At 46.1% G+C, this 12,062-nt stretch overlaps 1 protein-coding gene across 1 annotated transcript; it reads right to left on the bottom strand.

Annotated features, from left to right (window-relative positions):
* Window positions 1–1,704: 1,704 nt before the first annotated feature.
* Window positions 1,705–7,493, bottom strand: LOC309335228 (vomeronasal type-2 receptor 26-like; the record flags this gene model as incomplete). The annotated part of the gene is made up of 5 exons (XM_081850102.1): window positions 1,705–2,670; window positions 4,405–4,531; window positions 4,964–5,191; window positions 6,750–6,965; window positions 7,260–7,493. The coding sequence occupies 5 exons, from the start codon at window positions 7,491–7,493 to the stop codon at window positions 1,760–1,762; spliced, it is 1,716 nt and encodes a 571-aa protein (XP_081706228.1). The 3' UTR covers window positions 1,705–1,759.
* Between the last annotated feature and the right edge of the window lie 4,569 nt (window positions 7,494–12,062).

Here is a 12,062-nt window from a genome sequence, read left to right as displayed (position 1 = left end):
CTGGAATACGGTGTCCAGTTCTGGGCACCATATATTAAGGTAGATATTGATGAGTTGGCAGGTATGGGGTGAAGGTTGACAAAGATGACCAAGGGCCAGGGAGGAATGGGGGAGACCACCTCTCCATCCTGACCCTCCCAGGGAGGAGGAAGAGGAAGACTGTTATGTACTGAGTCGAATAGGATCCAAACTGCAGCAGTCTGATTGGTCCTAGAACAATAGGATCCAAAAGGCAGCAGTCTGATTGGTCCTAGAACAATAGGATTCAGAATGCAGCAGTCTGATTGGTCCAAGAACAATGCAGCAGCATGATTGGGAATTAGCCAATCATGTGCAGCCCATTGTGTAAATAATGTATATAAGGCAGATACTTTGAGGGGACTTTCATTCATTCCTCCCCACCACTATGAGCTGAATAAAGAGCATGAAATCACTTTGCGACTCCGAGCATATTTCACTGGCGACGAGGATGGGATCCCGCTGAGCTGACTGCCACACACAGCACCGCAGCACCGCCACCTGCCGCACCGCTGCCTCGCACCGTGTATCCAGGCTTCAGCTCCGGGACACAAGGAACTCAGAATGGCAACTGACAGCAACTTCTCACCGTTCAACCCAGCATCTGGAGACTGGGAAGCGTACGCCTCCCGTTTCACCTTCCTCCTAGAAGCCAAAGGGGTCACCGATGATGAAGACGCCAAGAAGAGGGCAATATTCTTCAGCGTCTGCGGAGAGGAGACATTTGAAATCGCCCGGGCTCTCCTTGCGCCTGAAGACGTTGCTACTGTTCCATACAAAACAATAATGGAACAGCTGAAGGGGCACTTTTCGCCACAGCCCTCAGTGGTGGCTCGTCGAAATGCCTTCTACGCAAAGCGGCAAGCCCCTGGGGAAACCATAACTGGGTTTGTGACCTCTCTCCGCCAAGCCGCCCGGTTCTGCAACTTCTCAGAGCTGGAGAACATGCTTCGTGACCGCCTCGTCGGTGGCCTGAGGGATGAGAAGCTGCAACGACGCCTCTACGCTAAGAAGAACCTAACGTTCCAGGTCGCTCTGGAGGAGGCCCTGGCAACGGAAGCTGCCGAGAGGTCGACACAAGAGGCACGGCCGAGCCAGCCGTCCCAACCGAGGGTCCACCATGAAGACCTCACCGACGACTCAGGATCTGACAGGGAGGAGGTGCACCGAGTACAGCAGCGCACTCAAGCAGCCCACATACCACAGCTGCCTCGACGGGACTCCGAGTATATTTCAAAGACAGTACAAAGGGAAGTCACAGTTCAGAGGCAGATGAGGATAAAAGTTGGGAAATCATGAGAGAGCCAGAGCAACATCTGGCTGACACGTCATTAGAAACCATTCTAGACCCACCATGTCCCAGAACCCGGCAAGCCTTAAAAGTAGGAGAGCAAAGAGCTCAAAGACAGAGGGTACTTAGAAGCACCAGCGGAGGAGGTGATGATGAATGAGGAAGTGAGAGAGCCGGGGGCTGGAGATTCACTTGGAGAAATAACAGGAGTGACAGTGGACATCCTTGTTCTGTTCCAAGAATAATTACAAAATTTTGGTAATGTGAATTCCCTGTGATCTATATCTTCCAATGTTTTAACAAATTTTCAGCCAAATCCAAATTTCATAACTACTTCCATTAAGTTGGCTGGTTCTACATGATCAAATGAGGGTAAAGATTTTTTAAACTGAAACATCATTTTTCAAGAATCTCACTTCCCTACCTTCTTGAAAAATAATATTTTTAGAATCAGATGCTATCTTTAGTTTTTGTTGTCAGGTGCTCCTTTGCATTCAGATCTGGTCTCAGCAAAATAATGTAGCATTTGGGAATGAAGATGCAGCCCAGGAGCCCAGCACTGGAGGCCAAGATGGAGAAAACCTGCACTGCTACCATGTATTTCCCCTTGGTGCTCAGGTAGGTGGGCACAAAGGAGACCCAAACACTGCAGAAGACAAGCATGCTGAAGGTGATCAGCTTGGCTTCATTGAAGGCCCCAGGCAGCTTCCTGGCTAGGAAAGCCACCGTGAAGCAGATGGCAGCCAAGAAGCCCATGTAGCCAAGGGCACCATAGAACATGGTCACAGACCCTTCGTTGCATTGCAGGATGATCTCCCCAGGCTGGGAGTGCATGTCAGAGTCTGGGAATGGTGGCGAGATCCCCAGCCAGATGGTGCAGATGACAACTTGGACACAGGAACAGGAAATGACAATGGAGTTGGCCAGACTCTTCCCCAGCCATCTCCTCACTGAGTTCCCTGGCTTGGTGGCCAGGAAGGCCAGAACCACAGTGATGGTTTTTGCCAACACAGAAGAAACAGCAACAGAGAAGATGATGCTGAAGGCTGTTTGTTGGAGAAGGCAGGCCCGTTTCCTTGGCCTCCCAATGAACAGGAAGGAGGACAAAAAGGAAAGCAGGAGGGAGATGAGGAGGATGTAGGAGAGGTCCCGGTTGTTGGCTTTGACTAAGGGAGTTTCGTTGTACTTAATAAAGATTCCTAAAACAAAGCTTGTGGCTAAGGACCCCAGTAGGGCAAGGGAAAGTAGGACAACCCCCAGAGATTCTTCATAGGCTAGGAAGGTGATATGCTTGAACACACATTGATCTCGGTCCTTGTTTGGATGCTGATTTTCTGGGCATTTTTGGCAATGGTCTGCATCTGCAAGAGAGAGAGAGAGAGTAATGTCTACTACTCTGGATTCAGCCAAGCCCTGAGCAATATCCAGCGTCTTGGGAGAGATTCAGTCGTAGAAGAAGTCAGTCTTAGACAGCCACAGATCACTACAGGTATTTAATTAGGTTTTTCTAAACATTAGCTCTACCCCGAAGAAATTTTGAACAGATTCCAGGGCTGGAGATCCCCTGCTTTCTCTCTGGCAGGTTGGGCTGCTTGGAGCCCCCTATACCAGGGCCAAAAGGAGGACCAGAGGTCTGTGCAGAAGTCTAATATCTACCCTAGGTCCATAACAATCTCCCTCCTTAAGGACCCCGGGATAGTTAAGTCTAGTCAAAGGCAACTATAGGGTGCAGCGTTCATCTCGCTTCAGGCTGAGGGAGCTGATGTTTGTCCACAGGCAGCTTTCTGGGTCATGTGGCCAGCATGACTAAACCGCTTCTGGTGCAAAGGGGCACCATGACGGATGCCAGAGTGCACGGAAACACCGTTTGCGTGGCAAGTCCCTCCCTGTGAAATGAAGACTAATAACACATTCTGTAAGGTTAATGGGCGTAAAAGGCCACAACTTTATTGATTACAGGAATTGGAAGGTATTGGCCTTAGGCATTGGCTCCTATTGAGTACACGGCATGGTGACCGGGAAGGGTTATCCACCAGCCGTGGGAGTCCTATTGAAGTACACCAACTAGGATCCCATGGGTGTCACCGCTCGGGGGCGTGCCGTAGGCCCTCACCTCCCTAGGTTTCGGACAGGGCAACTGGACTACCCTTTTCATTGGGGGAAAGTTATGGCGCTTCCTCCCCCCTCATTTGCATAACAATTACCCCTGCCAATGCCTAACCGCCAATACTGAGGAAGTTGTGAGGTTTTGCTATGAGGTAGGCGAAAAAACCAAATGGCTAAAGTGCGCCAAGTAGAAAAATTCCTACAAGGCCCCTCGCGGCGACCAACCGAAGTCCATACCAAGGTCAAAGCTAGCTAAGCCTAAAGGGTGGGTGGGATGGGAAAAACCGGTCAGCTGGAACAGGGCAAAGAGGGCGGTCCCCGGGTGCGCCAGCCTTAAATGGGTTAGGCCATGCCTCCACAGCCCACCGATTGGCGGGCCAGGTCGTAGACACGCCCGGGGATTCCCTCGATCTTGCGGGGGCTAAGACCCAGCCCCCGCGTGTGTGGGAGGGGGTGGGCCCGCAACCCTACCTCCTTCCCAGCTCAGAAGTAGCTTTACTACCCGCTGCAGTGACATCTATCCATTTACTTGCACTGTTGTGCTTTCAAACTGCTAGGATGGAAGAAGCTGAGACAGAGAAATGGGACCTCAGCTCATCGCATGGTTTCAAACTGCTGACCTTCCGATCAGCAAGACCAAGAGGCTCCGTGGTTTAGACTCCTTCACATTTGACCAAAGGTATTTTTTGGAGTAAGGATGAATAGTAGGGCTAAGAAGTGGGAAATGGGTGGGCAGGCATTTAGTGATTGACATGTTTATATCCTCCTTTACTATATTTATATATATATAATGTTGATGATACATTTTAGAACAATATCACAAACTATAATAATCAAAACAGATTGATGATGATGATGATTTGAACCACCCAGTTCCCTCCCACACATGAACCATACCAGCCTTGTCCTGCCCAGAATTGGTTTTGAGAGATTTCTGACGGAACCCTTCTCTCTTCCCCAAGGCCAGCCTTTCCCTTGGAGTCACCCACCTTCCTGAGTGGAGATGGTCCCTTCTGCACAGGGAAGACATTCATAACAGCAAAGAGGCTTCCCTTCCTGAATCACCTTGACGGATCCAGGGCGACAGCTTTCCACACACCTGGAAGTAGGAAGGGTCTAGGCACAAAGACGAAGAGCGTCAATGAGAATTGTTCTTTGAGGCATAGTATGTTGTCATCTGCTGTAGCATCTAGACTATAGCTTGAAACTCAGCATTTCCCATCTCTGTCCATTACACAAATGATTCATGATTAAATTCAGAAAAAAAACAAAGGACCTCCATTAAATAAAGTTCTGTATATGGGCCATGAGCTATTCACTACTGATAGAAATACATGTAACAACCCCCCTTTCCCCATTCACACAGTTTAGCAGGAAGCCTCCTTTGGCACCCAGCTGAGCAGAGGAGCTGTAGGAACTATCTGGAACAACAGCCCAGTGCTGGAGTTGACAGGCAACTGAGGGCAGCAGCCCACAGAACAGGGAGCACTTATTAGAGCTCATAGAAAAGACAGCAAAATGACAGGCATGATTTCCACTCCCCGTCACCTGATTGAGCCACTTGGGCCACACAATGGCCTCCTGGTCGATGGAGCACTTCAGGTCTGGGGATCCCTGTCTGTCGATACTCCCAAACTTCACTCTGAGGACGGATTTATTGGGGAACACCACCCAGTTCACAATGTCCAAGTCGGCTGCCAGCTCCCCGTTCTCATCCAAATACACTCTGTCCATGGAAGAATTGTAGAACTGGGTGCTTCCTAGGAAAGGGTGGAGCTGGAACAGAAGCAAAGATGAGAGCATTTAGAATAAAGGGAAGCAGAGGCGCCTGTTTTGCTAGCCCAGAAATGGAAAGTCAGCGAGGTCCCAGCTAAAGAGGATTGGCAACTTAAGTGGACAGAATATGGAGAACGTGCAGATTTAACATGCAGAATAAGAGAGCAAGAAGAACATACATTGAAAGAAGAGTGGAAAGCATTTACTGAATATATGAAAAATAACACTATACAGCTGAAAACAGTGGCAGCATTAAGATAAATTCAACCACGTAAATAATGTTTGATGGATGTAAAAGTAGAAAACTGATTTGAATGGTTATAGCAAAATATACAGGGGTGTATAAGATGTAAAATGAACCAAGGAAAGAGAAGAAGGGAAGTCATTGGATATTTTAGAGTTTGTAAAATATTTATTTGGAATTGTTCAATTTAAAATTTAATAAAAATTATATAATGATGATGATGATGATGATGATGATGATGATGGAAGCATACTGACAATCCACTTCCCCTTTGCTTAGGGCTGGTTGCAAACTCAAATAGTCATGGAGTGATCTTGTCACTTTTGGTTCATACTGTTTTCTCTCTCACACAAACCCCAATCTTAAATTCAGTTCTCCACATTTCTGAAGCATTTTTTAAATAATAATAGAAACTCATCACAATTCTTCAGCATTTCTGTGTGATTTTCTCCTAGTAAGCATGTTTTTGAAGGATGCTGCCCCCTTGGATTGTTTCAGAAATTAGGTTCGTTTTTCCTTTCAAGGCAAACTGAATGAAATCTCCAATATGGGCTTCAGCAGGGAAAGGCAGGAGCTTGGTGGAGGGAGCAGAGAGCCAGAGCAGAGTCAAGCGGGTGTCAAAGGAATAGAGATTAGAGACAGCCTGATCAATGTCATCTCCCCTGCCAAAAATAATTCCAACTTGCGGGGAAAGGAGAATTGGGCACATGATGGGAGCAGTTGCTCGGGGGGCTGTGCAATGAGGCAAGAATAAGAATAGCAAAAAGAAATGAAAAAAGTATATGTATTAAGGAAGGTTTAAAATGGAAAATGGCTAATGTGTTTTGCAAACTTTGGGTTTTTTCCATCGTAGTTTTTTTCTAAAGGGCTCCGGTCTCTTGTTGAGATTAAGATTAACTAACTGGATGCTGTTCTCTGCTAGCTAACATGTGAGTGTTGTAACCTTAGATCATGTGATGAAGGTATTGGATTGCAATATCTCCTTTTTGAAGGGAGCTGCCTTTTTGTCTTTGGCTCCAAAACTCAATAGAGTCAATATGTAAAGGAAGCTCTCCTGAAGGTAAAGCAAACATCCTGGAGGCTGAAAGGCAGGAGAGAGAGAGAGAGAGAGAGAGAGAGAGAGAGAGAGAGTGTTTTGCGAGTAAAGAGTGAATAATATTTCTATGCGCCTGGACAATAATTCATTTCCAAAGGAAATGAATACTTCCAGTTCCTATGCTTCCAGTCATTTCAAACTGCACAATATTCAATATCTGCAACACTACAATCAATTCTCATGCTCAGTTGAGATGTCTATGAAGGGAAAGAAAATACCTGCCATGGCTGTAGCCTTTGAAGTCCCATTCTCTCAATTCCCCTCTGCTTAGATCTAGATGAATATGCAGCATTTAAGGCACGAGCCAAGGCTTGCAGAGTGTTGTAGATCCTGTAGCTGTCTAGAGAGAGGATTCTTTCCAGATCATCTTGGGGAAGCCTCTCCAGTTTCTCTCTCTCTCTGCATCTTGTCCGGCCTTTCACTGAGAATGCATGCTTTGAATAGAAACAATTAAAAGCATCCTCCCAAAACTTCTTAATACCATAGAAAAAGGGTAGAAAATCACCGTATTTTGCCCCTTTACTTGTCTCAGTGAGGAAGGAAAATATACCATGGATGTGTTGGAAAGATATCTTATTATACATCAGCTCCAGGGCGACATCCCACAAAACTGTTGTGATGAAGATTTTCCCAAAAATGGATTTCATCAGTATGTCAAAAAACTGTTGTATAAATTGTAGTCCATTTAAGAAATAAGTCATTTCCCCGTAGTAAACAAATACACGCACTTGCCTCCACTTGCGGAATGGAAGACGAGGAATGTAGACTCCATTTGTATTCGGTCCTGGGATGCTTTGTGAGATGACAACACAGACACCGCTCTTGATGAGCACGGGTGTCAAGCTCTTCAGGAACCTCTCTCCATTGTCGGTGTCTGGTGCAAGGAGGCCAATCAAGGTCCATCGGAAGTGCTGGAGCAGCTTGACAATCCCTGGGTACAGGGCTTCTTCTTTGGGGACCATCCGGTAGAAAAAAGGGAAATGCCTCTTATCATTCAGAACATGAGAGACAAAAGCATAAGTGACCTGGGAAGAGAAGGAAGATTTGTATCTTGTTTGATTTCAGATAAAGCCTAAATATTTCTAAGCCCAACATGAGATTGGGAAGGTCTTAGGAAGGACGAAGGTCTATTGTTCCTTTGGTGGGAACAGTGATTTCCTTGAAGGTTGTGGCAGCCGTAAAGAAGGCTAATTTGATGCTAGGGGTCAACAGGAGGGTAGTTGAAAATAAGACTGGCAATATCATAATGCTACTATATCTCTCTCCATTCCTACCTGTGGGATTTTATAGATGCCCAACACGTTTGAAATCTGGATGGAGTTTTGAGAGTCGGACCCTTCGAGAACAGCCAGTAAGTTAGTCTGTTTACCACAGCTGTAGTTTGGAAAGTTCAGCTGCCCAATGGACAGCATGTCTAGCAAAGCATCATAGGTCACCCTTCCATCAAAAAAGTTCTCATGGATCCTGTAGCCCAGGGTGATGTTGGCTAACAGCTTTTGATTCTGGTTGATCTCTTGAATGGCATACAAGAAGGAGAGGAGCTGCCAGTACTTTGTGGGTCCTTTCCTGGGGGGAGAAATTATATACATGCCAACACTGTCCAAGTGATATTTCTGTTCTACCGCTAATATTCAGCTCTACCTCTTTTTCAAAAAAAATCCTGCAGAATCAGCCCCAACGCTCATCTGTTCCAGCATTCTCAAGGCAGCCAACCAGATGCACATGGAAAACTGAGAAGCCAATAACACTTCCCCTACTTGAGATTCTCAGTTACTGGTACCCAGAGGCATAGTGCCTGTGACAGTGAATGGAGAACATAGCCATTCTGACTGGTAGCTGCTGAGAGCCTAATCATCCCCCAATTTATCTGCCATTGGGATCTTCATATGTTCTTAAAGGCAGGTACCAGATCATGAGAAAGGCCCCAGAAAGTAACTGGAGATGAGTTGGATCTCATGGAAATGGTAGCAAGTGGAACACCAGGAACTCCATCCCCACAAAGATAGATAGATAATACTTTATTCGGCTATAAGCCCACAAGGTAAAACAAATCAACAAATAAAATAGCATTTTACAATCTAAAACATCAACTAAAATATTTCAACGCATAATCTCCTTCACATTACTTACAATCTCTAGATGTACCGTATTATGGCCTTTAAGATAAAGATGGTGCATAGAGTTTACTAATTTTTTTTTTAAATAATTTTTATTCATTTTTCAAACACATAATAAAAACAAACAAAACACAAGACAAAAACATACAAAACATTTAAACATGTATAATTTCATAATCTTATTTTCATACACCTTAGAGTTTACTAAATTTTTAATAGTCTTTTATATGAAAGAACTGAAATCAGGAATCTGGCAACCTGTAATGTTCTATAAGAGTCAATGTGCTGGAGTAGGTAAGCTAGATGTAATTCAGGTGGTTTAGCAACAATTTCCAGAATGATTGAACTCAGAGTCCTTGATCGGGGAACAATGTATAAGGGGCAATAAAACAAGATATGATAAAGGGATTCTATTGATTTGTTGTCACATGCACATAAAACAGAGGTTTTACCGTTAGAAAATCTATTGCTCAGCACATTTGAGGGGAACACATTAAATCTGGCTCTAACAAATGTGAATCTATGCGACGCAGCCGATAAGGTAGATAGATATCGAGTGGAACAGCAGGAACTCCATCCCCACAAAAGGTCTTACCAATAAAAGCTGGTGGAAGGACATTGGCTAAAGATATGAGGATGAAACAGAGTGTTTGTGGCAGAGATGACCCCACTGATGAGGTGGTCTCCTGGCCTGAAATAATTAGGTGAATCTCTCTCATCCCTTTCCAAAGACAAGAGGCATTTTGTCTTCAGTTTCCCACAGTCCCCATAAGGCAGTAGAAGCAGTAGAATGAGGACCATCTTTTTCCTCCCAGGAACGAGCACCTCCCTTACAAAGAATTAGAAGTCCTTTGTTGTGGTCCTTGCAAGATGCAGTAACTTTCTTCTCACTAACGGAGCCCTACAGAGGGGTCACATGTGAAGTGGAGAGAAGTCAAGCCAACCTCATTCTGGTGCAGTTATCATCTGTCCTAAATCTCAGGGCCCCCCCCCCAAGTTTTGGGTGGCTCAGGAGGCATATATCTGCCAGACCTTTCTGCCTCAGATCCATAACATCACGTTTAGTGGACTCAAATGTGATCTTTGGAAGCAAAAAAACCACACACACTATCATTTTGATAATTATACGGAGAAGAAGTAACACCTCTGCAAGTTCCTAAACACTTTATGCAGCTCCACCTGCAACTGCAGGAGCTGAAGAAAAACATGTTTATGAAAACTCCAAGATCTGCCTCCAAACTGTGAGATGCAAATGCCAAAGATTGGTGGAAAATACCAAAATTAAGAGTTAGAAGTTACCTGAACTATCCTACGTGAGCCCTGGCAGAATCCCCCCCCCCCCCGCGCGCACTGATGCTAACACAGGATAGGGCTATTCTGATGAATTTGAGAGGTGAACAAGGGAATGAAACCCTGAAATCATTGGGTGAAGGGTGGTGTACAAATTTAATAAAGAAACAGACAAACCAACACTTGGAATTCCAAAAAAGCTTTCAACAAGGTGCCTCCTAGGTAAGCATCAGGAATGGAAGTTGCAGGAAGCAGAAAATAGGTTTAAATGGATAGTCCTTCAAATGGGGGGGTGGGAGGTGGTGCCAGATGTTCTTGACCAAAATCTCGCAAGGACAATCTGGCTACATCATTTGGCACCAACTAGAGATTCTGCACCAGACCCAAGGGCAGCCCCAGAAAGAGTGCATTGCAGCAGTCCAGCTCCAAGTTTTCCAGTGCTCCAGTGGTCAGGCTATTCCTGTTCACAAACAGCCATAGAGGACACGTGGGTCTCTAGTGACAAAGGTGTATCCAAGAGTACCCCCAAACTATGCACTTGCTCCTTTAGAGGAAGTGCAACTCCACCTAGAAGAGGGAATTATCCAAAGAGCCCACAAATTGTGTGCCAAGCTCCTGTGTTCCTGTCACCCCCCCCAGGGATGAAAAACCAGACAAGACAACAGCATAACATTGGGTCCAAATAAGCCACAACTCTATTGATTACAGATGTGAATGGTTTGGCATCGGCATTGCGTATAGCCACTTATTCCACCCCAGTCCACCTGCTGGGGGTGCATCTAAGGGTAATCCACACCTGCCCCCCATGACCTACATCAAGCAGGGATAACCACCAAGGGGCCCCTGTTGGAGGAGTGCTATGGCCCTAGCCCCCACCTGGGCATCCAGACAGAAGCAACTCCTCACAGATCCCTTTGACAGGATACCCTTAACCAAGGAAGGGCGGAGAGAGGCTGTAACCTCCCCTCCAGCCAAGACTAAGGCTTACCCAATGCCTAACCTCACAAAGTTGTGAGGATTGCTATGAGGAAGGCGAAAATCAAATGGCCAGGGCCAAGTTGCCAAGTGGAAAAATTCTTGCCAGGTGTTAGATTTCTGTTTATGCCACTGTGCAGATTTTGGAGTCACAAGACTCTGTTTACATTCCAGACTGTTGGAAGTCTCACGGGAGATGGGAGACAGATTTTTTATTACTGGTTTCCTGTTTCTTTGTTCCAGTTGGTTCTCTGCCTTCACAGAGAGCAGATGTGTATTCTTTTCTGTCCTGCGTAGTTAGAAATAAAACGTAGCAATGTAGCTCATATATTTCTCGTCCTTCTGCTGATGTTTGTATACTCTGGGGAATGAGAACGTGCTTAGAGCCTCATCAAAGGCTTAGGTCATTAATCACTGTCGGTGGAGATGACAGAGAACGTCCGAGGAGGAGTAGCTCGGTCGTGCGGAGTTCCGACACCAGGCCCCAAATATGGCAGTTGACAATGTTCAAAGGAAGGTCTTAGTAAGACATATGAAAAGGGGACGGAGGGTGGGAGATCCAACGACACAGTGGGGAGGAGGCCTGGGCAGGCCCCAAGTTATCCCCCCAGGGAGCAGGGCCAAGCAATGCCTATTGGCTGTTTGGGTCCACCCCCTGCAGAATGCCTGCACCTAAGCCTGGCACAATTGGTCAATCCACAGGCAGGATGCAACCCTCCCCAGCAGGGCACCAAATTGCGGGCGTGGACTTGGTTGGCTGCAACACCACCTGACCATTAAAGGTAAGTGGACTTTCCAGGATTTGAACACAGTTTATTGGACCTTATTGAGTCCACTGCTGCATCCAGACACTGGTCACAAGCCTTCACAGACTCTCCTGTTGTGGAGAAGGAGAGCTGTGTGTTAATGTAAAGGTGTAAAGACCCCTGGATGGTTCAGTCTCGTCAAATGCGACTATGGGGAGTGGCGCTCATCTCGCTATCAGGCCGAGGGATCAGGTGTTTTTCCACAGACAACTTTCCGGGTCATGTGGCCAACATGACTAAACCACTTCTGGCACAATGGGACACCGTGATGGAAGCCAGAGCTTGGGACTTGGGACACAATATACAAATAGCAGATTGGGAGAGGTTATGGAAAACAGATTTG

Source organism: Podarcis erhardii (assembly GCF_964252035.2).
Source record: "Podarcis erhardii genome assembly, chromosome: 2".
Taxonomy (NCBI): domain Eukaryota; kingdom Metazoa; phylum Chordata; class Lepidosauria; order Squamata; family Lacertidae; genus Podarcis; species Podarcis erhardii.
The sequence above is the reverse complement of the archived record's forward strand: the minus strand, read 5'-3'. Positions and strand labels throughout refer to the sequence as shown.